At 38.5% G+C, this 26,473-nt stretch overlaps 1 protein-coding gene across 1 annotated transcript in view; it reads left to right on the forward strand.

The window, feature by feature from the left end:
- The window catches only part of LOC110473151 (ADAMTS-like protein 1), a 71,973-nt gene that overhangs the window by 23,226 nt on the left and 22,274 nt on the right, over positions 1-26,473 (forward strand). Inside the window, exons 3-10 of the mRNA XM_021535445.2 lie at positions 390-600; positions 6,157-6,336; positions 7,870-8,023; positions 9,287-10,427; positions 16,075-16,202; positions 19,646-19,774; positions 24,047-24,226; positions 26,088-26,222. Of these exons, the coding sequence (XP_021391120.2) occupies positions 390-600; positions 6,157-6,336; positions 7,870-8,023; positions 9,287-10,427; positions 16,075-16,202; positions 19,646-19,774; positions 24,047-24,226; positions 26,088-26,222 (2,258 nt within the window). The remainder of the gene's footprint in view (positions 1-389; positions 601-6,156; positions 6,337-7,869; positions 8,024-9,286; positions 10,428-16,074; positions 16,203-19,645; positions 19,775-24,046; positions 24,227-26,087; positions 26,223-26,473) is intronic.

Raw genomic sequence — 26,473 nt, forward strand, 5'->3', positions numbered from 1 at the left:
TAAATTCTTTTAAGTAAACTTCTGTTAATATCTTTCTTTATTTTTTGTTTAAGATAGGGGGAGAAAACCAGTTCATTAAAGCCGCTCTATCTTGAAATACATTGTCCATGCTCCTACAGACAAAAAAATAATCCTACTGTAGGCCACAAAACATTTCCTGGGATATTGCAGGAATCCCAGAGACTTGCAGTCCAAGAACTTCTGACAAGAGGTGAAAATGCTGAACTGCAAGTATTCATCTTAGCTCATTCTCCAGCTACCAGAGTGACATTGATCAGAGAAGAAAAATTCTCTTTCGTTTACTGTTTCTTCATCTGTCATTATAATAAGAGAAAAATTAAGGTGAATTTTTTCTGTGCTTAAGATTTTCTCTGCTTATCCCTTCACAGGTGGGAGATTGGGAATTGGAGCACTTGCAGTCTTACCTGCGGGGTTGGTTTGCAGACACGAGATGTCTTCTGTTCTCATCTCCTATCAAGAGAGACCAATGAGACTGTGATTTTGGCAGATGAATTGTGCTCTAAACCCAAGCCATCCCTTGTGCAAGCCTGTAATCGCTTTGACTGCCCACCCTCCTGGTATCCTACAGAATGGCAAGAGGTAAGAATTCATGTCTAACCTCATTTTATGACTTCTTAAACTCCTCATTGCACACATTTCAATGTTCAGAGGGCTGGAGCACCTCTCCTAGGAAAACAGGCTGGAGAGCTGCAGTAGGGAGGGCTCCAGGGAGAGCATAGAGCAGCCTTATAGTTTATCAGCTGTGCCCACAAGAAAACTGAACAGGCACTTCTGAAAAGGGCATGTAGCCTTGGGGGAAAGAGTAGAGGGTAGATTTAGTTTAGATATTAGGTAAAAATATTTTAGTGTGAGGGTAGCAAGGCACTGAAACATGTTGCCTGGGGGAGATGTGGACATCCCATTCCTGAAAGTGTTCGAGGCCAGGTTGGATGTAGTTTTGAGCAACCTGGTCTAATGGAAGCTGTCCCTGCCTAGTGGGGGACAAAGGGGGGAACTAGAAGAACTTTTAGATTCCTTCCAACACAAACCATGCTATGATTCTATGGTTTTGCTTTAGCCCATCAACAGGAATCATAAATCATTCTGACAAGCCATTTAGAAACTGCAAAGTGTGCATATTTTGCTCTTAAAAATGCATCAATGTTTCCAGAGGCAAATAATGACTAGCTGTTTCTAGTGCAAAATTATTGGAAAATCTTAACAACTGGCTATAGATTTCAAACAAAAATATCTGGAATAAAATGGTCAGCTGCAGTGAGTGGACTTGGGTGAGCTATGTCTAAATTTTTAGGAATACTAAACTAGAAGGATTAAGGATAAAAGAGTCTTTAAAGCATTTGGAGTACTTAATATATTCTCAAGTAATAATTTTGTTTAATACAAGAAATATTCCACATGCTGCAGATTAAGATATGTGTGTTAAACACTTACCCTTGGGAGATGGATGCTTTATTGCACTATTTATAAAAATTCCTGCCTACACAATGGGTCTGTACAAGGCTTTCCATCATTATAAAGCACTCTGAAATGAGTTAATTTGTTGAAATCTGGTTGCAAATTAAAATGCTTGCATAATTCAAAAGACTTAAAAATGCTTCTTTAAATGGCTGTAATTCAACAGTTTTAGTAATACCACTGCAGGAAGAAAAAATCTTGCAGTGTTGTCAAGACTAAAGGAAAAATTGGCTATGTGGTATAGTTGTAAGGAAAGCACCTGTTTAAATCTTCACTTTTGATGTGTGCAAGTCTTCATTCTCTACTATGTGAAAACTATTAGTATTTTGCAGAGTGCTTACATATGCCTATTCAGTGTCTCCATATAAAATCTGTTCTTCACTTAACCAGACAGCCAGGGAGATATTAATGTACTTACCTAATGAACTTGGTTAGGCCATGAAGCTGGGAGAGCTTTGGGTTTGGGCAACCAACCCAGTAAAAATATTTTTTCCAGTCTGATGGTCTGTCAAAGCTAGGTAATAAGCCTAAGGCTTTAGTCCTCTGCTTGAAACAATTCAGTGATATATCATGTTTTAATTTGTCTACTCATACTCACACACATGTATATACTTAGTTGTTGAAAATTTCCAAGCTATTGGTGTAATAAAAGTTATATTTGCAAATAGCAAATACTCTTCTACTAGTTCATAACATAATAACAAAAGTCAAGCATTTTAAAATTAGGATATGCTAGAAGGAGCACCTATGCTTTTTTAAGTCCTATAATTGGCCACAGTCCTTACAGAAAGCAATTTTCTCTAAGTGTATGTGAACAATCAGAAGAGATATGTTATAATATGTGGAAAAAATTATTTTCTTGCTAAACAGTGATGATTAGCTATAGGCCACATTAGAACAATTTTTTTCTGCTAGAGCTATCTCCAAACAGATTTTTCAAGATTGTAGCATCTTCCTCAACAAGTTTAAAGAAACATACTTTCACCTGCGTAAAGTAAATTTTCCAGCTGTTTAAGGGCTCTCAAATGCTATTTCTGAAAGGCTTAGCAGATCTTAGTGAGGAGGAATATTGATTAAGTATAAAAGCTTTTACAACTATGTTAATAAGAAATTAAAACAAACTGTTCACAGGTTCACACTGGTAGTAGCTAGCTCGCATCTTCTCTGGGCCGAGGGAGAACCTGTGCTGTGATTCATTGCTAAAGTTCAACAAAAGTCATATTGTAGCTCTTCTGCCTTATTTCCACAGACTTTTTAGGCTGGACACTGAATATTTTCTGTGCTTACCTTTCACTGGAGGAAATGGTACAAAAAATGTGCTTCTCTACCTGCTGTCTTCTGCTTCTGTTCAGATGAGTACTGTGCCAGAAAAAAACCTCTAATCCACCAAAATCAATTTCCATTGTCTCATTTCTTAAGGATGTCTGTGTTCTTTCTTTGCAACACCATCATCTTTACAGATATTTCCACCCTGCAAGAAAGCCAGATCTTGCAGCTCAGTCTCACACAGGTTGCCCATCTGAAAACCTGCACCATGAGGCTTGTGCATTACACTTAGGGATTATTACAGTTGTTGGCTTCTGAGACATGGAAAGAAAACAAAACATTTGAAAAGGATGTGAGTGGCTGAGACAACTTCTGGAGGTGACCTCCAGTCATGCAGCAAAACTGCAGTCGATCACTCCAGCAGAAGAAAACCTGAAGAGAAATTATTTTTCTTGCATTAAGGGACCCATAACACCTCCCATCTCCCCAGGCTCCTGAGAGGATTCCCCCCACACAGGGAGATGAGGGATCCTTCAGGAAGGTGCCTTCCTCACCCTAGGGAAGGTCCTTTAAAGCTTCACCAACATGAAAGTGTAAAATCTGTTCTCCACACAGCCAGATTTCAATACATTTATTTGGCCTCATCAGTGGAGTTTGTGGTACTTTTCAGGACACTCAATCACACTGGTTTAATATAAACACACAAAAAAACCCCAGAAGATTTAAACTCTAATTACCAGTGTTTTCTTTTCTAAGCCTTTTATTTTTGTAAGGAAGGGTTGTCTGAATTAAATGTCATTCGAAGCCCTGGTATTTCTGGTAAACACACAATAATTATAGTGTTGTATCATTAAAAACAATTTTTAAAATATCTTTTTACATATTCCAGACTACTTTATTAAAATATATCTAAATGCATTAGAATCTTTATCATTTTCAGTTGTGCATTTCTAGAGAAGAGTTTAGGTTTTCATTTTACAAGGTCCTATATCTGTTCTGCATACCTGAAATGGGAGACATCCATTAGTAAATCTTCATTCACTTTTGTTTTATTTGTGAATAAGTGCTATAATCTCAGTCCCAACATTCTTTATTTGCTCTTGAATGCTGTCTTTGCTTCAAAACAATGACTTTAAAACAAAGTCAGCATGGGAAAATTGGTAGTATTTTCTTATATTTTCTTTTCTATTTCTAATCTATACCATAAAATGTCTCTTCTAAATTTTCAAATGTCAGACCTTAAAAGAAACTGAGAGACTTTATGAGAAAAAAGTGTTTACTCCTTTTGCAGGTGCTTTATCTTACTGTGGAATCTTAGCAGAGAATTATTTTTTGACAGTAAGAACAAACCTATACTGTTCTATACCTTGAGTAGAGAGCAGTGTAAAATTAAACCCCGTGGGAGACCATGGAAAGGGACCCAGGGGTCCTGGTTGATGGCAAGCTGAACATGGGTCAGCAGTGCCCTGGCAGCCAGGAGGGCCAACCCTGTCCTGGGGGGCATCAGGCACAGCTTCACCAGCCAGGCAAGGGAGGGGATTGTCCTGCTCTGCTCTGAGCTGGGGCAGCCTCACCTCGAGTGCTGGGGGCTGGTTTGGAGTGTCATGATATGAGAAAGACATTAAACTGATAGAGAGTGTCCAAAGGATATGCTAGAAAGATATGCTAACTCTCTCGTGTTAGAGAGCATCCAAAGGAGGGCAATGAGGATGGTGAAGGGCTTTGAGAGGAAACTGTGAGGAGCAGCTGAGGTGACTTGGTCTGTTCAGCCTGGAGGAGACTGAAGGCAGCCCTCAGCAGTCTCAATTGCCTTGTGAGGGGAAGAGGAGGGGCAGACGCTGATCTCTTCTCTGTGGTGACAGTGACAGCACCTGAGGGAATGGCCTGAAACTCTGTCAGGGGAGGTTTAGGATCAATATCAGGAAAAGGTTCTCCCCCCTGGGGGTGGCTGGGCAATGGAACAGCTCCCCAGGGCAGAGGTCACAGCACCAGCCTGACACAGTTCAAGAAGCATTTGAACAGTGCTGTCAGGCACCTGGTGTGACTCTTGGGGCTCTCCTGTGCAGGAGCAACACTGTGTAAGTGAATAAAGTCCAAGAAGCAAGAAAATATATATTTTGTCTAATGTCTGGTAGAGTTGGAAGGACAAAGAGACTTCCTGAGATTTACTGATTGATAGTAGGAACATACTTTGTGATATTCATAGTGAGTAACCCATTTGGTATCTTGTATATGATAAAAGTCCTTAGGCAACATTGGAATAATACTTTTAATCATATTTTTCTTCTTCCTCAGGAATGAATTTTCCTCAAAGGGGAGGCTGATAGACATTTTCATTTTCATTAGTTGAAAACTACTGTCTTTCCTGCTTAAATTTTTAGAAGTCTTTGAGCTTTGCAACATTCTAAATAAGTAAGACAAAAGTTGATTTTACATATTAAAAGAAAACAAATATAAAAATGTCTTTCTGCACTCCTCTCTGTCTTTCAAAGAAAATGTTTATCCTAAATGAGTATTTAGCCTGAGTAGGCTAGCATTAAAGTTCATGCAGCTCTTTATCTAAGAGAGAAGAGCCTTTCATGACTGCAAGATTTTTTAAAACACTCCCCTTTTAACTGCTCAAGTATATGTTTTAATACTTCTCCATATTATTGTCTACTTCCCTTGAATAATTGCCATGTCACAGGCTATAATCAATTCCTGGTCATATCAGTGTAAGCAATCTCCCCCTTTTCTTTGCTAGAAAAAAAGGAGAAAAGGAGTTGAGCTGGCTGAACTGAGTGGAACTGGGAACCTGTTACTAGACTCAGGAAAAGAACTTCAGGAGAAAAAAAAAAAAGCTGAGCAAATAAATTTACAAAAAGTAGTCAGGAAAGTACTAAATTTGGTTACTCAAAATTTCCTGCCCTCCTTGAGTAGAAAATTGGATGCAGAGAGGGATATTTACATTAAAGAGAGAGGGGAGGTGTGTTCTGTGGATATTAATAATCTCAATTTACTTATCTACTGCTGGACAAGACTTTTCCACTCTTTCTGACAGTGTGTCAGAGCTCAGACACAGATATTACTATTTAGATTCTCTACATCACATGTGTCTCATTTTCCAGGTGGAGAGGGCAAATTTGCCATCTCTGTACTGCAATGCTGACTCACTGTTTCTGTGTCTTTTGAAAGAATAGTTTGAAAGAGGACACTTCAGAAATATTGAAACAGTTTTTCTAAAAATTAGCAAACTAAGATGCTTCCCTTTTCCAAAATAATTTTGACATTTTAAAAGCAGTCTATTTCAAGGTCTCTGAAATTTTTGTTCTATGTTTTCTGTTTGGCCAAGGCCAAGTGTTAATTTCTACCCTAATTCACAACTAGTTTTGCAGCAAGTGGTGTGATGTGAGGTGGCTGTCTCTCTTTTCTCAGTGTTCACAGACCTGTGGCGGTGGTGTCCAGAAGCGAGATGCACTTTGTAAGCAGCGCCTGGCAGATGGAAGCTTGTTAGAGCTGCCAGAAACTTTCTGCTCCATGCCAAGGACCATTACACAACAAGCCTGCAAAAATGAGGATTGTCCCAGTGAGTGGCTTCTCTCTGACTGGACACAGGTATGCTATTTGTTTGCATGAATATTTTACAGATCTTGGAGATGAAGATCCTAAGCCAGTTGGGATAGAGGAGACAAATAAAGTCAGACTTTACAAAGCATGTTATGCCCAGTATCGTCCTGTAATCTGTCCTTATCATCCTGGTTGAGGATGTTATCACTAGTTCCCCTGTGGTGTCTGCCTCCACAGATGTGCTTTAGCTATCTGACAAAGCCTTTAAGACCCTTCTGGTGTAAACACAAGTCACACTCCAAAAATAAATCCCTGCCTCTGTCCATGCATCTGGTTATTATTTAATCCAAGGCATCGATGAAGAGTAATCTTTATTACCCTAGGCTACATGCTCTTTGTTGACAAAACCTAGCTGTTCTGATAGTCTTTTCCTCTTGGGGCCACTCCAACCCTTTCCTGTGATGAAGAGAATAGAAGAGGAAGGGAGAGAACAGGAGAAGACGTGAATGAAAGGGGACAGGAGGAGAGATATTATAAAAATATAATTTTACTTTATAAGGTCAAAGCAAAGGCAAAGGTTCATGTCAGTAAGCATGAAAATCATTGTGCATCTTTCAGTTTCTACCACCACTCTTCCAGTCCTCTTTCATGGAAGGCAGTGGAAATTGGAAACTGGAAATTGTAAAAGAAGTGCCAATCGCCCTACCGAGCTGTCCCACCTGCACCATTCTTCTGGGGATCAGTCTGGGCATTTTACTTAAATTAGTGGATGTTTTCATAGTCTTCTGCCAGGAGACACTTAGCCATTCTGGTGGTGAAGATGGTAATTAGAGTGCATTACCCATTTTCTATCTCTTTTTTACAGACTGCTGCTTGGTTCCAGTGCAAAGGCACTGTCTGTATTTCTTTTTCCACAATACTATACGCATAAATATGAAACTGAATACCCATTCTGAAGTCCATCAAACCATGTCCACCTGTGCAACAAGCACTACAGTCTGGTATTAGAGGGTTTATACTATTCTGTGTAGGCCATGTGTAGTAGTAACTAGAAGGCTGAGGTAATTAATTGATGACTAAAATACTCATCCCTTTATTATTCCTAAATGGATTTGCAACAGCAAATCTTAAAGATTACGCTCAGGTGAGATTTTATCTGTCCCAGAATGCAACTGTGATCTTCAACTCCATGAGGTCTGCTCTTTTACATGAGCTGGAGTTTTTCCAGCCAGCAGACACAGACATATAGAAACAAAGCTCAAAGACTGCTTTGAACTCTAGCACAGTACCATTAAAACAAGAGACCCCATCTGACAGAAAAGAAATGGTAACAGGAGCATGGAAAGAATTTAAGTCTTACAGGACAGAAAATAACAAGTATTTAATCTCCTTACTGTGCCTGCACTGTTTGCAGCTGCATGGTCAGATGCTGCTCTGCTTTATACTGCTGTAACATTTTGAAAACTATTACTGGTCTATCCTGAGGTGTGTGTATGCAATGTGGATATGGGAAGTGAGGAGGGAGTGTGTGACAAGGAGCACCTTTTTAATTTCTCCTCTTGTTTCTCATTCTGTTCCTAGTGTTCAGTGAGCTGTGGAGAGGGCACACAGAGTCGAAATGCTATTTGCAGAAAGATGCTGAAAACCGGCGGTTTTGTTATCATCAATTCCTCACTCTGCCTCCCTTTGCCATTCTCATCCTTGATCAGGCCCTGCTCACTAGGCCCCTGTGCACGTAAGTGGAAAAGGTGTTTGGCAGTGTCTGGGGAAAAGGGATTGGAAGTCCTTCACTAAGAAATCTGTGCAATTTCCTGCTTCACAGCCTGCTTTCGCACTAGTATTACTAAGTTTTGAGGAGTGGGTTCTTCTGTCTGTAAATAAGCCAAGCCATTGGAGGAGTGCTACAGATTTCACTAATGGAGTTGGATATCAGCCAGTGTGCTGGAAGGGAGCTACTAGTTTCTGGAAGAACTGGCGCAAAATTCTGACCAAAATCTTGATCTGAATTTCACAGCTGGAATGTAGAGGCTCGGAGATACAGCATAGCAGCCAGAGGGCTGGAGCAAATAAACTGCTAGAACAGCTACAATGAAAATGGTTTGGAAGGGATTTTGCTGATGATCATTTAGAAACCTATTATTTCATTATGTCACTCCAAATCCTCAATGACCTGAGATTTCTAATGAACCATGTAGAATATGTATTTCTAATAAACCATGTGTGATACAAGTTAGATGTATTTTATGTTGGTAGTTCATGCATTTGTTTTTGCCCATCACAAGTCCCCCTGTACACTCTTCCCTAGTTTGCAGTAAGCCAACTGGATATGTGAAAGTCAGGCTAGCTTCAGCTTGCCTCTGAAACTGCTGAATGTTGGGTATGTGGGGAGAAAAGAAGATCTGATATTTAGAATTTAAGCTTGGACCAAATTTTGCATGGCATATATATGCCTATGCAGCTTAATTTAGTGCTTCATAATAAAGATTATTGACACAGAGATCAGGAAACCAGAAGGACACACTGAACTAGTGCATTTTAATAGTATTTACCATGTTTTTAAGCCTAGCCCAGAGAGTTTTTTTCTGTCCAACATTACTCCTTGAGTAGCAAGACTTTAATTTTTCCTTACTGTTGTGAGCTGCAAGATCACATTGTTGATCATGTTGAAGGTTTGGGTGATAAACACAATTCAGTGCATTTCTTGAATAACAGTCTTTGTTGAAGTTCTTTAACAAGAACCATGTTTCCACTGAAGTTTTCTCTCTCCTGTAAAGATTTTATTCCTGAATATTTGGTTTCTGCATATACTCTAGGCTACTTTCACATTCCTGAAGTGTGTCTTGTTATTCCTCTTATTTTGATTGTTCTAATTTAATGTACAGCAACAGGTGGCCAGGTTCTCCCCTTACTGTCTAATGGGTCAAATGCTGACCACAACAATGTAAACTACTTGTTTTGTTTAATAGTATCATATACTAATTATATAATGATATTTCAGGGCACAACAGACCGGCTCATAAGCAAAGCCCTCATATTATGGCTGTAAAGCAAGTTTACATCCAGACAAGGAAGCAGAAGAAATTGCATTTCATTGTGGGTGGATATGCCTACCTGCTGCCCAAAACTTCTGTTGTCCTCCGATGCCCTACAAGGAGGTTCCGGAAATCAATGATCACTTGGGAGAAGGATGACAAGAGGCTTGTCAGTTCAGCTCATATCACCATTGCACCCTACGAGTACATGAAAATCCATCATCTGAAGCCTTCAGACACCGGGACATACACCTGCACAGCAGGGTCAGCCCGAGAGCATTTCATAATTAAACTGATTGGAAGCAACAAGAAGATCATTTCTGGGCAGCCAGCTGGTATTAGGGAGGAAGAAGTCATGACAAAGGCTGGCTTAAATGATGCCTTGCGAACAGAGGATAAACATCTCAATGGGATTTTCTTCAATGGTAGCAAGCCTGAAAAGCGAGGGCACCTTGCTAACCCCAGCAGATGGTATGACTATATTGTCTCAAGGCTGCTACAGCTCAGAGGGTGGCCAGTGGAAAATTTGGAGTCCTGGGAAGCCCAGGAGTCTGTGGAGAGAAACACATCCTCAGAAGAGGACCAGAGCCGGGAGCATAGCCTGCCATTTACTATGGTCACAGAGCAGAAACACCTGGATGATATCATAAGGAATTTGTCTCAACAGCCTGAGGAGCTTAAAGATATCTACACTGAGCATCTTGTTGTGCACCTGGCCCATGAAGTTTTCAAGAACTACTTGGACCATCAGGAATCTGTCCTCAAAGCATCAAGGCGAAAAGTTGATTCAGCCTCAGTTGAGTACCCTTTCCACAGACGTGTTTCTGGATTTACCAGCTCCCTGAGGATGTCATCTTCTGAAACATTTATTCCCACCTCTGTAGACCTAGAAAATGGCTTGCACAGGCCTCATCAAAAGCCTGCCATCCTCCGAAAGATTTCAGCAGCACAACAACTTTCTGCTTCCGAGGTTGTCACCCACCTGGGACAGACGGTGGTCCTAGCAAGTGGCACACTGAGTGTGCTGCTTCACTGTGAAGCAGTGGGAAACCCAAAGCCCACCATCAGTTGGGCTAAGAATGGAGAGGAAGTGAAATACAATGATAGGTAATGCATGTTATTTAACTTTTAAGAAAATAATTGATATTTTGACTCGTCACTTTCCATGTGTTACTACCAGTCAGTCTGTGGACAAAGCCATGTTTTGCTGTAGTCTGATTTCATAACAGAAGGAAGGGCAAATGCATGTGAATTGGTAAATGGGTTAAACAGGGCACTGTAAATCTTCAGCAAGGTCTGGATGCTGGGTCAGACAGGAGCCTTACTTCTGACTGAGTAAGTAAAAAAGAAGGGATTGGAAAGTACTAAAGGACATAAGCGCCTAATACAGTCAACAGAGGATTCTTCATCCAGAGACTGGGAGTCATAGCTTATTTTCCCATCTGAAGGTGGAGAGTTTTTGCTATGAAGACTGATATAGAGATATGAAAACTGGTCATTGGTTGTTGCTGTTATCCTCTGTTGGAGCTGAAATTGCATTTCTCCTAGAGCTCCAGGAGGGCTTGACAGATATATAAGAGAAGATGGAGGAGATGAGGCTTTGACCTTCCATATATGCATCCATGCATTAAACTTCTCCAGGATAAGCCTCAAAGGGCATTACAATCACCATTTACTGTGTATGTTCTGCTGAAGGCTGTAAACTGTGGAACTACACCTCATGGCTGTTTGCAGCTTTGCTGTCATCTCAACAGACCGATCATTTAGCCTTTGTTTTCTCATCTGAATTGGTGAATCCTCATCTGTTTAAATTCTGGAATGTTGGTCCCAGGTGTCACCTGAGAAGTTGGAAAAAAAAAATGCTTTTATCAGTATACCAAAAAAATTATGCTGTTTTTCCTTCAGGTAGTATTTACTTTCCAGTTACTCCACATTATTAATTTGTGTGGAGGAGCACAAAGAAGTTATTTTCAGTACACATTATATGTTCAACTGTGTTGATAACATACATTATTCTCATGTGTATGCTTGGGATTTTATATTTTGGTTCTGTTCTGTGAGAAATCATTATATAAGAACAGGAAAAAACTGTAGTAGGCAGTAATAATGAGCAACACAGTACAAAAAATTGTCCAGAGATCTGCTAGCAACTCCTTCTGCATAAGATAATGACGTCAGCTCAAACATATACATTTAGTCATAAGGTCATGGGAAAAGAGGGAGTCAAAACAGAAATTAATTTCCAGTGTGGTGCTCATGGATCATCCAGTAAAGTCTTGATTTAGGTAAAATTGCCCCGTCTATACATTTACAAAATTAGCTTCTTAGGTCCTTCTTTATTTTTACTATTAAATCAAAGAAAAAGTAATTGTTTTCTATAATGATCTGAGTTTCCTGGTTCTTGCTTCTCTGTCTGAAGACTAACAAGCATATTAAATTTAACACACAAAAAAAAAAGTAACTTTTGAAGGGGTAGAGGTCACAGAGAACAAGAATGTACCTGTGGTGGAAATCGCATACAGTCATAATCAGGACTTGGACATACAGAATCCCTTCATTTAGATATACTACTGTGAAAATGACTGTAGGCCACCCCCAAAACAAGTTTTATATATAAATATTCATCTAGTGTTTATATCCCATTAGAATTGGGCCATTAAGTTGAGGTTTTTTCTCTGCTTGAAATTACTGTAACTTCTGTGGCATCCATGAAAGGGAAGGGATGTTACATGAAGTTAATAAATGAGGAATGCTAGACATTACAGTCAAGAGTAATTGGCAAGTTTATTTTATACCCTAGAATCTCTCATGGTATCACAACATGTAGATTAATTTAGCTGAAGTAAAAGACACTTACATGATTCCTGAAGTTTTAGTTCAGATTTTTTTCAATATATAATTTCACAATTCCTTTTCAATCTTTTTTTCTTTCCCATTCAATTTGGCTAAAATTGCCTTTAATGTTGTGGCTTGTTTCTGAATTATCAGTCGGTTGTGTGTGTTCAAAATTTCTATCAGAAAGTCTGAGAAAAGTATAATTTCTTTTCCAGTTAGTGGCATACGTCATTCACAACTCTTCTTTAAATATTGAGGTAGTTACTGCTCTATGAACTTCTTTCTGCACTCATCATTTATAGTTCCCCCAGGCTGGTGTGTGGGGGAAGAAATTACCATGCTCTGAGCTTCAGGTGCAACTCAACACCTATATCTTGGAAGCTAATTTTTTGTGGATTTTTTTTTTTTCTGGGTTTTTTTAGATCAGTATTGTATTCTGGCTTTGGCTCAGAATGCTTTTGCTGCCCATCAGTCAGCTGTGTCAATGGAAGCTGCAGTTTAAAGAGTCTTACAGTGTCCTGCTGTAAACTGCAAGGCCACAGATGTAAACATGTGGTGGTATGTCTGGTATGTTTGAACTGTCCTTTAGCTCTGCAGTTTGTTTGCTTTGTACTTTGCCAACCATTGAATGGAGAAGAGGATTTTCCAGCCCACCTCTATCTTAATGGTAATAAGGAAATAAATAGAGGTGGGTTTCCTTGTACCAGCCTGAGAATGGCCAGAGAGTAGTGCTGAAGTTCCTCAGGTCACACCCTACTGAATATACTGAGATTTCAGAAATACTTGGTGGCATTGCAACTCTTAGAGTATAGGCTGCTGGGTTTAGTTTGGGTGACAGCTACCTGTTTTGTATATACAAACCACTGAGATAAAGCATTCACTTTTACACATGGCGGCCATGGGTTTTGTCTGAGCCAGTGATGTCCAGTAATGATGGTTGATGTATGGCTTTATTCTCACTGCCCCATTCCGTAAGCTGTTTCATCCACCTAAAGGTATGACTTCTACTGCGTGGCTATCCTTGCAAAAATTAATTTGCTTTGGCTTTAGTCTGGGTACAGTCGCAAAAAGATATACAGGCCTCCAGAAAGTGCTGGTTTTCAGTTACTTTAGAGAACAAAAACATATGACACAAATAGCTACAACAGTTGAAACTATCAGTGGTTCCAGTAAAAGATCTCCAACTTGTGTCTGCCTATTCATCCTGAGTGCATATTTTACAAAAGAATTATTCTCTCCTAAGGTTAAAGAGTCAAGTTAACACCAGCATGGGTTCTGAATGCCATTTCAGAGCCTACTAGTATCCATATCAAAGTTTTTTGATTGCTGTATATGTTGGAAAATATTTTATTTTAGAGAAAATTCAGACTAAATTCCTTAGGAATCAATTTTAAAAGTGAAAAATCTTTGAGGAATTTATGCATTGTTTAGTAAGCCTTGCTAGTATGCTGCAATTTCTGTCACAGGGAAGCCATTGGTACTTGATGAGTCAACTTCTCTAAAACAGAAATAAATTTTATAAAAGGACTTGGAGCACCATATAAACAGTAAGTGCTATGTAGTTAGGTGTTTGTGAGGTGCATGTTAGGCATTTGTCTGATTTAGTCATTGATATATGTCCTGAAAAATATATTTTTGTTTTGGAGGCGATGCAGTGTGGAGCAACTGAGATGAGACTGATTAAATATTAAGCTGTATTATTTTCAGTCCATAAATGAGATTCTGAAGACCTGCTGGTGACATAAAGAATTGCTACAGCTGGTTGACTTTTTTCCACCCCTTATAAGCAACTCAATACCTAACAAAAATATCAATCTATGAGCAAATAGGAAATTCAGCCAAAATAATTCTATACAATGAGGATTGATAAAGGATCTGCTTTCAAGAAAAGTAGCTATGCTAAATTGTGATGCAAAAATAACAGAATTATTGAAAAGAAGAGCACATTATGTTTGTTTCTGGAGAAAGACATTAAAACTTGTGTTGAAAGGATATGAGGATGCAGCTGTAGGAGTTGATTTTTTTTAAAAGTCAAGTATCTACGTGGACTATCTCTATTTTTCAAATATTTGTGCTAGATCTTGAGGTGACTTAAGCTGACAGAGAGTGGTTTATGTAAGGAGAGGTGATTAATAACAAACAAATTATGCATCCTTGTGTTTTACAAGGTGCAATATTAGGCAAGATCTTTCCTCAGCCTGAAGATGTCAGAAACATTAATTAAAACTATTTTAGGGGCCTTGCAAGCATTAGTTTGGTGTAAACTGAAGACCTGCCTACATACTGTATTTGCAGACATGCAGACAGAACACACAGAACTTTTAAATGTTACAGGCTATTATAATTTGGGACAACTTCTGAAGATTTAATGAATTCCATGTAATGATTGAAGCAGTCAGTTTTAAACTAAAAATTTATGTGTGAGATACTGATGCATGCTAACATTAGTTCTGCAAATAAAAAAAATCTGTTGTTGTAACTGTTAGTAGTGACTATCTAGTCAGCCCTGGTTATGACTAAGAGGTAAGAAAAACATCCTTGACAGCAAAAGTGGGAAGGGAATTAATTCAACAATTGGTGGGTTTTTGGCCATGCAAGCATAGATGCAACTTTAAAAGTATTCATGTTTGTTTTGCAAATGTTCATTTTTATAAGTATTTACAAAACTTGTTTAAAAACAGGTGTTTCTTTTATTGATAATTACTATTTTTCTTATTACTCACTAAAGCATAAAAAAAATAATGTTAACTCTGGAGATTTTTTCCTATAATACATTTTGGTGGGTGGCCCTAATCTGGTTTGGTTTAGAGATCTACCACCCACAGTGTTAAACAAAATCAAGAATCTGTGGCTTTTTCATTCATGAGACAACAGTTTTTATAGTGGTGATGGGAGTGTAAAGAAACTCATCAATTCCAGGATCTGTGAGCAGATTTCTATTGCATGTGTTTTACAGGCATATCCCTCCCCCAGTTTCACCCTTGCCACCCACTGTCAATCACAGCCTCTATTAAGAGTTTACAAGCAACAACTGCTGAAAGTTGCTGATGAGAACAGTAGATTTTATCTACAGTTTCAGCCAAAGAGAAAACTCAGAGAAAGAAGCAACAATCATGAAACACAGTGTGATGAAAATAAGGGTACAGAAGCACAAACTCATGGACTGAATTCTTGCTGGAATAGTGGATGTCACAACCTTTTGAGTTATACCACTGTAAAACCAGACAGTGAAAAGAAGCAGTTCATAAGAGCACGAAGTCCATATTAATTCAATTTAACCATAGGCAGTACACTGAGTTCCTGGTAGGTTCCTCTTACTGGCAGTGGAAAGAAACAGTGGATTTGGCCCAAAGAGGAGCTGAAAAATCCTCTCTATCTTCACTGACTATTAGGAAAGAATCAAAACTGCCGAGCTTGTACAAGCTGCCCATCAATAAAAGAATCTGACATGATTTCAGGCTTTAACACTGAGCCTGTGGTTCACTTCACTTCTTTCTGCATAGCTTCAGCATGTTTCATGATTTTTCGCTTGCAATAATTTGGCTTTTTCTCTACTATTGCTATTCCTATGCTGCAGAACTGGAAGACAGCAATGCTGGGAAACTCAGTCAGCATTATGCAGAAGTGTTACAGCAGAGGAGGAGGTTTCACTGGGCAGATGTCCTAATTACTTGGCAGTCTTTCTTTAACACACATGTCAGCAGTAGAGGAACTGAGAATGAGACTAAAATTTAATATAAGAAATCACAACTTACAGTCTCAATGTAAGAATTTAAATTTCTTCATAGATTTTTAAATTTAATCCAAAGGCCTGATCTATAAAAAATATTACCTAAGCCTAAAAATTCCCAGTAAATATGTTCATGTTCACATGGACTAAGAGACTGTTACATCTTTCTTTCTTTCTGCTTTATGCCAGGTTGCTCCTTCAGCCTGATGACTCCTTGCAGATTCTAGCACCTGTGGAAGCTGATGTGGGTTTCTATGCTTGCAATGCATCCAATGCCCTGGGATCTGACTCTGTCTCCATTGCTGTCACCCTAGCAGGTAATAGTTTAACCTCTGTGATTGCAGGTCCATGTTATTTGTGTGAATCTGGACAGAGTTGTTTGCAAGGGAAGAGGTTTGCTAAAGCTATGTAAAATATGTCAATAGAAGTACACTGGTGAAAATACAGGGTATGAGCTCCACAAAAACCTGACACTTTCATAGGTAGTTTGTGAGGTTTATGTGTCTCTGCAATACATCAATGCTTTTTCTCTTTTTTGTATCTGCTATGCTCTTAAAAACAGTGCTTATCCTGGTTTTTTGCATCATGTAGGGGCAGTGCAGTTCAAGCCTCCAAATGTTATGCTTCATTTTAAACCTAATGCTGATCTGTTCAAAACAGATGGATTGCAGGACTTACTGAATTGTACATTAGACAAGCCAGAAAACTTCCAGAGCTGAATCTTTTACAGGATCAAACTCTACATCGTATTCAGTCACAGGGGCGGCTAACACTGTTCCAATTGTAGCAAATAGAAGTTCTTCAAAAATTAGATTCCATGTATCTCTTTCTCTAGTAACAGGTTCTAAAGCAGATTAAACATCCTGTGCTGGTTTAGAATTCAATTCTAAAAAAACCTGATTCAGATAAAAGCCAATGGCAAAGTGAGTTAGAAGTATGAATCCAGCTTCTTCAAGGTTCCCTGGCAGACATGGTCAGCAGGCTCACAATCACATCAGGACTAGCAGAAGGGTGGAGCAGCAGACATGAACTGTTGGGAAAGATACAGGAGCAGCAGCTGTCATACGACAGCTAATGACTGTGAAAGGGCAAAGAGGTTTTACAGAAGGAGGATTTATCATCAAGGCAAAAGTAAACATGCTAGGAATACGGAAAATCTTATTGATTTTGCAAACTTATCCATTTCACTGCCTCAGCATGTGGAAATGCTTGGAGGCTTCCAATGCATAGGCAGCAACCATCAGCTGCCATTGTATCCATGTATGACTAGAGGAAGGAATAGGTGTTGATTAGATTTAATTTAGAAAAAAAATTACACCAAACACAAAGAAAATTTCAGTTAAGAGAAGCATAAAGAAAATGTAAGAAGGCAACAGTGGATAACAGTGAAGCTTAGAAAAGTAATCAGTAAATCAAATAGAAAGATACTTTGTCTTGTTCTTTAGCAGAATGGGTGAATCTTCCGGAGCAAAAAGGAAAGATCTGAATTAGAGCTACAAATTACCTGTAGGCAAAACTGAAGACACCAATCCTTTTTACACTACTACTATCAGAAATAACTTTGCTGAACTCCAGGCAGCAAGGTAGAAGTGATGCTGTTAGGGCAGTGTCATATTTTAGAAGCAACTAAACCACCACACTAAACTTCTTATGCCTCACCAGCATGAAGCTGAACATGACATTAAAAAATTATCAGTCAAAACTGCTATTCTGTCCACATTGTTCAGTGAGTGTAAAAGTCAGAGTTTTTGTACATGCTGTGGCAATAATTTTGTATGACATTGTAAAAATAAAGCATAAGGTATACATATGACACAGAAATACTTTAATTTTTTTATTATATTTAATTAACAAAGCTATATATTTATAGCTTTTATGTTTAAAATTTTAGGTGAATAAATATTCATGCTTCCCAGACTAAAGCAGAACTCCTCTCAGGAACTGGTATACTTTTGCATTTCACATCCAAGGCAAAGAGCTAAACAGCCTATAAATAGCAAATATATATATAAATAGCAAAGTGAAATACTGAGCAGTTTTTGGAACAAAGTAACAATCTTTTTGGCATAATGGAAGTATTTTCTCCAAAAAACATGGAAAGCTGAGATCATCTTTAGAGGAATCAAGAGTGGGGACAAAAGCTTATTTCATTGAAGAATTTTCTGATTCATTTAACACATACATGGGAAAAAAAAGACAGTGGAATATGCTTTTTTTCTTTTCACAATGGTTTCCTACTCATTTATGGGTTGAACAGCTAAAAGATTTTTAATCTTGTGGTGGGGTTATGGAAACCAATCAGGAAAATAAAAGGCTGATGGATAGCTGAAGAAGTTTCATTTTCTTTAGACTTTGCCAAAAAAGTATCAAAACTTTTGGAGGTATTCAAACAATAATATGCAGTATTTTATGTAGCTATTCTTGGGCACTAAAATCACCAAACTAAAAAAAATGTAAAATATAAAAAATACCAAACTGATAAGATGGGATTTACAGATGAATGGTATATTTTAAAAGATGTGGGAATACAGCTATATTAAGATATTTATATTTAAGACTGACTTAAATTTTCAGAACTCTCCATGAGCTCAATGAAATCAAGTTATTTTTCTCACATCCATCTTTTCTTTGTAAGCCATGGCAAAATTAACATACAAATAAAGCCAGTGATAGACATTAGCCTGAAACTGCAGCTTTTGGAGGCAAACAGGGATATCTGGTTTGGTATCTGACCATTTATTTAAAATGGGGGGAAAAAGATGTTTATAGATTTTTTTCAAATTGTGTGCATGAAAATGTAACACTGAGTAGAAGACACCCAATTCCCATGTTATTTGAAGCAATTGTGTTATGTTCAGCTATTCCTGCAACATCCTGACTGCAAAGCACTTCTCTGAGACAGGGAAACACCTTAATTCAGCTCTTTTCAGCTCTGCTGCATTAGTCCTCTCTCTCAAAGCTAAGCTTGGGTACCTCTCACCTGTTTTGTAAAGCATCCTTTTGCAGTAGCACTACAAAAGGATTTGCAGAAGGCTTCTTGAGCCATTGATCCTGGATAACTTCATAAGTAATCCCACAAAGACACAACATCAGCAAAACACCGTGACTTGCTCTCACTAATGTTGAAAGCACACTTTATTGTGGGCAATCAGTAGCTCTATCAAGATAGACCCCTACCCATCAGACAACCTGTTTGGTTTTATCTAAAACATGTAGTAACAGTGTATGGCATTAATACAGTTTACATCCTCATCCTCTTCTGCTGGCCATTATGAGAAAACTTTCTGGTTATGATCTGGTCTTCCCAACCCTGGTGTTTCCCCTGTAGGTTAAGGAAACCATGATCAATGTGTAGAAACAGCTTTCATGTTATGCTAAACTTTCTCCACTATGCCTGTAGCCATCACTCAGGCTCCTGGATTTGGTCTTTACCAAAGGGTGGTAGTGCAGCTGCAGCACCAGGCAAGCATCTCACTGCAGTTTCATTTGTGCTGGTCTTTATTGATTCAGCTGGTTCTCCTGTATGTCCATATGGCCTTAATGCTATTCTGCCTTGGCTTCAACTGTGTCTTTTCCTTTTCCAAGACAGCTTTACTCATGGAATTTTATGACATTGAAATATTAGAAAAAGCAGGGGGTCTTACACTTAATTTTCTGCCTGCCTGTTGTATGTACTTTCACAAAGAGTGTTCCAGCCTATCTATCCCATTGGGACTCTGATGTGCTTGTTATGATAAACTTTGGTGTTTCTTTTATGCAGGAAAGCCACTGATAAAGGCATCAAGAGCTACCATGATCAACACTGAATCACTGGCTGTCACGGTTGATATTGGAAGCACGCTGAAAACAATCCAGAAAGCAAACGTTAGCATTAACTGCCAGGTTGCAGGTAAGAAATTATTCTCTCCTGTGCCACTGCCTTTGGCTATAGATTTCTGTAGGATTCTTTGCTAAATTGGTATCTACAGTTGCAGCTGAATTAAATTGCAAGGTTTTCCTAGGCCTTGGACAAACATCATTGCTTCCACTAATTCTTATAATAGAATTTGTCCTCTTTTTATCCGTATCAAACAAGGCAAGTGTTTAAGAAAATTGGACTAAAAAAAAACCTGAGTCAATTCGACAGGCATCATTGTAAGAGATACATGGTATGGTCTGAATGCAACAAAACTGTTACATATGGCTTCCTGTTGGGGATGTTCCACGACAATATACAAGCATGGACTGACTAATTTTGTTACTGATAGGGATTTTAAAAATTACTCCAACTACTTTCTTCTTTTCCTGCCAAACTTATTCTACATTAGAGGCTTGTTAGCATTCTTTTTTTTTTTTTTTCCTGTTTTTTTTTCTTTTCTTTTCATCTTGGAAGTACAGGAGTTCAGAGGAGTTCTACTGAAGCGGGATTTTCCCAAAAACTGTTTTCCAGTCAGAGACTGAATATCCCTCAGTCTTACAGTGACAGTTCGCATCTTTCCAGTGGTGACAAAAATAGGTTGACCTTATCTGTGTGTGGCAGTCCTACAGCTGTTGGTGGGAATGGTGTTCATATAAGGAGGAGGAGCTGGGAAATCTCTAAAGATCAGCAGCCATACCATGGATTCATTACACTTTTATGCACAGTATGACACTCTCTTGCAATCAGACTAGTGTCCAGTGATTTTCAAGGAAGAAGATGAAAATGATATGTGTTTTTTTCCCCCAGGTCTCACCATGCTCACCTGCATGGACAATGTGCAAAAGAGACTAAATATTACATTGATACAAATAATTTTGGATTTCTCTCTCTGGGTTCTGTTGGCTGCCCAGACACATAATCCACAGATTCAGACTGTTATTGCTGATCTAAGTGTAGCCATTTCTCTTCACCAAAAGCACCAGGTAAACAACAGGATATGACTAAACAAAGTTTCCACAGTACTTACAATATCAGAAAACTACTGAAGGGAAGCTCAAAATTGTAAGGGACACAGATTCAAAGTCTTTTCAGAGGGGAAAATAATCTCTAGCAATTTGGTGAAACTCACCCACTATGACAACATCCAAAATGGAAAATTTTAGCAATATCTTCTTGTCTAAGAGACAGCTTTTTGCTATCTAGTATCTTTATATTGGAATCTTCTGTGACACAGAAGAAATGTTCTTAAATCCTAATTCTCTCTGTGAGTTAAAAAACAAAATCTTCTGCTACTACCTCCACATAAAATGTTAACTATGTTGACACCGGAGAGTAATGCTCTTGAAATTATCATAAAATCATAAACCACAAGCTGGGATGTTACAAAGGGAATAAGAAAGTTAGCAATGAAGGAAGATATGTTTTAGGGGCCCTAGAATCCTAATTTTATAAAAATAGTCTTAATAATTCAACAGCAGTTACAAAACAAGCTACCTGGAGGAATGATCCAAGAGCAACAATTTCTATCAACATCTCACCTACATCTGGAAAATGAACCAGCTCATAAAACCTGCAACATAGTATGCGAATAAATGCAATTTTCCTCCTAATGTAAGCACAACCTTTTTGTTTTAGCATCAGGTTTATGATAATTTAGCCTTTTATATAGTTTTGATCATCCTTAGAACAATCAATTCTAAGGAAAAGAGTAACATGCTCTACTTCTGCAGTCAGCAAATGTGTTGTATCCTAGTGAGTTCTTTAGGGTAGATAAACTTTACATCTGTATAGTTTGCCAAAGCTCCCCAGAAAACATTAACAATGAATTGGCTACTAAATCATAGTAAATTAACATGCAACAGTTAATGCAATAACATCTGGCAATAAAAAATAGATTAGCATGTGAGAGCAAAGTTAACACAGATAGAAAACAAATTAGCATATCCAGAAATTATGTGGAGACTTGCCTGGATGAAAACAGCTCTTCACACATTCTTGTAAAGCTATAATTTTTCCTTCTAGTATTTTCTCTCTAGTCATGTTAGGATGTCCTGAGCCAGCACAACTAATGAGAGTTGTTCTAGGTCAGAGTTCAGTGACAGTTTATCCCGTTAATATAAGCTGTGTTTCTATCACTGTGCTGTACAGGCTGTGACCATGTGTGTATTGGATCTGGATATCTCAGCTGATGTAAGGACACATCTTTACTGAGAGTCAGCAAGACACCAGAATAGATACTTACAAGAGAAATATTAAGGATCAGTTATGATATTCTCTAAAGTTGCACTTTCTGTCAAGGACCAGAAATATACACTTGCTGCTGACACATGTTGATTAACCTGGAGGTTTCTTAAAAGTAAGAGATAATGGAAGAGTATGCAACCAAAGCCTAGGCAGTGATTTTATATTGCTTTTCATCTTCTTAAGATAGGCATGAGCACAGTCAAAGTCTGTCTTCTGAGTTGAAATCTATAAACATTAACTGAAAGACAAGAGAAAATAGAATCATTCTGAATGCATTAGAGTTTAATTGGCACCTCATGTGATTTATGCCAAGATGAAGCCCTATTTCAGTTTTACCACAAAGACAATGTCATGGTTTTGATCAAGATTGAAAGCAAACATTATTTCACTTGACAAAACATCACTTCTTTGTCTATAGAGGTGAAGGAATATATTTTTAAACTATTGTTAAGTGATTGTGGTCAATTCCAGACTTTTCCAAAATTAACCCTAGGGGAACTCCCACTCAAAAGTCACTTAGGAGTCTTGCCGATTCTTGTGACTTCCAGCTGGAGGATTTGCTCCAAGCCTCAGAAAGCCAGCAGCATTTTTGGTGCGGGTAACTTTAGTACTGTGCACCATTTCACTCAAAAGTAGGATGTGAGAGCAATTTGGATCACATCAGCATCACTAGGAAGCTTTCTGTTGATTTCAGTGATTAAATTTGCATACCAGAAGCTTCAAGAAATATGGCCCAGACAGTTATTGAAAATACAGTTTGACATGTAAGAAGGAACAAGTTTTAAAAATATAGTTTGTAGGGCATTCTGAAAAATGTCATGTACAATTAGTGAATGTTGAGTCAGAACAGGTTTGGAAGGATAGCTTAAAATATGTTACCTTCCTGTCCTTATCTCCTTGTATCTTTGTTGTTCTAATTGCAGTTTTCTCAATTCTCCTGAACAGTCTTTTTCTCTGTATTTCACCTACATGCTGGAGGTTTTATTTTCTAATTCTTGCCTTGATATATGGCCCATGGTTATTCATCATCTGTACCAGATTGTGAAATATTATTCACTATTTCAAGAATGTTGTGGCATTGGAAACTAGTCACCACTGTTAGAAACTTGTATTGCAGTGATTCCTTTCTCCCAGAGCCACTGGTTTAGCAAAATTATCTCAATGGACTTAACATAATGCTGCTTACTAATATTCCATGTAGGCTTTTTGTGCTGGATACATGCACATTGATGGAAGGGAAAGCTGAAGAATAGACTCGGGTAATTACTCTACCAAAAGTCTTGCCTGCCCAGCAAAGTGAGTTCTGTTTCCAGCTGACACCTCTCAGACTTTGAGTCTCTGTGATACTTCAGCAAGGGAAGCACTCGGCCCTCTGTCCGCTGGCACCCGCCGTTACCCAGCAAAGCTGATTGAGATGCTCTTGCTACTCCTCACAGCAGAGATGTGACATGTGTTTGCTCATGCCTGTGCTGGCTGCCTCCTGCTCCCATCTTGAGGCTGCTCATTGACACACACTGATCATCTTCCCCAAAGCAAACTGTAGAAAGAGCTGTACCTGCAAATCTCCTGTTAGTGTGGAAACATTGAAGACAGGGGAAGCACATTCTTGTAGAATACAATTAGAAAAATGTTTTTGTAGCATTGGTGTACATTTTGTAGGCACAGTGCATCTTTCTTAGACTCAATAGCAATACCTCAACATTATGGAGATCTCACTTTTAGCCCGTTTCTTCTGCTGCTAGTGAAGTGCAGAGGAGTCTGCCTTTCTAGACTAGGACTATCTGAGTAGCTGCCTGCAAGAAGCATACTAATTGTGTCTGTCTCTGTATTTATTTAGTTGTTTTATTTGACTGACTGTTCTAAAGGACTGTGGCTATATTAAATTTTCCTTGTCCCTTCCCCTTTTTCTTTAGCCTTCACTCAGTACTTCTCATCTCTTCTTCCACTATTTACCTTACAAGAATGTTTTGCTTTGTAATACTTACTTGTGTTAGTTACACTTTACTAATGTTTTTCCAGGTGTTCCTGAAGCAAAAGTTACTTGGTTTAAGAACAACATCAAGCTATCCTCTACTCACCATCTGCATAATGGTTTGCTGTTAATAGCAAATGTTTCTCTATCAGATCAGGGGTTATACACCTGCAAGGCATCCAATCTTCATGGGGAAGTAACTGAAAGCTCCCAGCTGTTGGTTCTTGGTAAGTCCAGGGTATTTTGGTATTTTAGACTAGCAACAAGATGAATATGGCTACTGGCACATCCAGATGGCAGAGCTAATCGGTCCTTTTGGAAAGAGGAAATGGCATGCAGGCAGCCCTGTTCTAAGAAAAGCATTAATCTCCATTTGTACTCTGGGCAGCATCAGCTGAAGCAAGGTGGTGGTAAAAGGAAAGTGGATAAGGAGAAAATGTCTAAGAACAGGGATTGTACCTCCCAGTCCCAAGTTACTCAGTTTGTCTCTTTCAGACTTGCTAGGTAAGAAAAACATTTATTAACCTTAACACATCTTAAAGTGACTATCTTAAAATGAGAGTGATGGCACTTTTTCCCTGTGAAGTGCTCTGTCTCCACTGAGCAGTTTTTCCATTCAAAGCTGTGTGATACTGATCCACTTCACAAAGGTGCATAAAACCAGTGCACTTCTAAAAAGTACATCTCAAGTACATCTCAAGTTCTGTGAATGGTGAATTTTACTTCCCCTGTGTTTTTAAACACCAGACAGAAAGCCCATCTGAGTGATTTAAAAGATAGTGGCAGCTGTGAAATGTGAGTGGAAGTGGTACCTGATGGGAACTGGAATTGTGGGAAAGGCGTTTCCTTTCCTAGTAACTCATCTATAATTTCTGCATGCCTGGCAGATGAATGATCCAGACAGATTTTTTTAAGTACTTTAGTAGTGCATTTGGTGGTGAAGTCTCAAATTTTGAAACCTATTCCCCACAACTGGGGCATTAGATCTTTCATAACTAGTGAGCTTCTAGAGGATGTATAACAGTGAGATTTTCACAGACACTAGTAAAATAAAGGTTCAAACATTTCTCCTATTAATGCAGACTGACTCTAAATCTCAGTTTAAAAAAATAACTTGGGAAAAGAATCATTTATTTAATCATTCATTATTTATAGGCTGAGTTTCAGCCTGTAATTAGACTTCCAGATGATCTCTAAATCCTTTTCTGATCATTATAGTTGGCTTAGCTTTTAAAGATGGTAAGTTACTGTGAGTTATGCAAGCTGCTTATGTTTGTAAGCAAATTACATTTTTAGCTCCTTGATGGAACAGAACAGTTCTTGATCTGTATCTGCATCCTTGATCTATACTACTGGTGCTGAATGCTATCAGCAGTAGAAAACTTGCGTAATGTGTGCCATGATCTAATTGAGAGGGGATGAATCCAGTATTCATTTCTATCAAATATCACATCATTTTTATGACAAGCAGAATTGGGAATGCTAGGCATTACCTCAATTTTTAAAATAGCATTGTGATTAGTAAACATCTAATTCCTGCAGTTCTCAGCATAGACTCATCCTCTTGAGCTCTGAACTCTTAGTCCTTTGGAGTTCTGCCTAAGTATACCACAGGATCTGGCAGCCTTATAACCATATTTAATTAGGGCTTGATCCAGGTTGTAGCAGACACCAAAAGTTTTTCACTAATTGTCATGAACATTTGATTTGGTTTCTATTCTGTATAAATTTGGTTTTTCTTCCAAGCTGCTGTATCTCCTGATAGTATAAAACTCTGTCACATATGAACAGGGACAGCCAGAATGTTGTGGTAATCTTCAGAGATTATTTCTTCAATTTTGTGGTCATATTGATACAGATGTTATTTTAATAATTTCTCCAGCACCTTACCTAACATGAGGCAAAGTTTCAATAGTTATCCTAAACTGCTTAATCTGTCCCTGTGAAATGGCAATGTTGCAGCACAGTGAAAACTGCAGCAATATCTGGGGAGAGGGAGCAGATGGGGTAGAGGGAGAAGAGGAGTGAGGTCTATATCCCAAGACATTTTCTGCTTTAGTGCTGCTCATTCTCCCAATCTGTTACCAGAGCCTCCACGACCCCTTCCTTACCTAGAAGACTTGACAGCAGTGTTTAGCAGTGCTGGACCCAGCACCCATTCGGTGTTGACTTCTCCTTCAGGAACAAAACTGACTGTCAGTCCAGGGAGCTCTGCTCTCATAGGTAAGTCAACTGCTTTAAGATTTTTAGATTTTAATGTCTTTAGAGTTTATCTCATAGCTATGCATGTGATTAACCTTTACATTAAGGATTTGGTTATCCAGACATGGGCACTGAGACAAAAGACATCAAACCAATGGTTCGTTGTGAGTCAAAATCACTGCCAAATACTATTTAGACCTCAGAAATTCATTTTTAAAGTATTTTAATTTGTCCAAAGCTGCATGCAGAATAAGGGCTTCATAATGCTACTC

This window comes from Lonchura striata, chromosome Z (genome assembly GCF_046129695.1).
Source record: "Lonchura striata isolate bLonStr1 chromosome Z, bLonStr1.mat, whole genome shotgun sequence".
NCBI classification, from domain to species: Eukaryota; Metazoa; Chordata; class Aves; order Passeriformes; family Estrildidae; genus Lonchura; species Lonchura striata.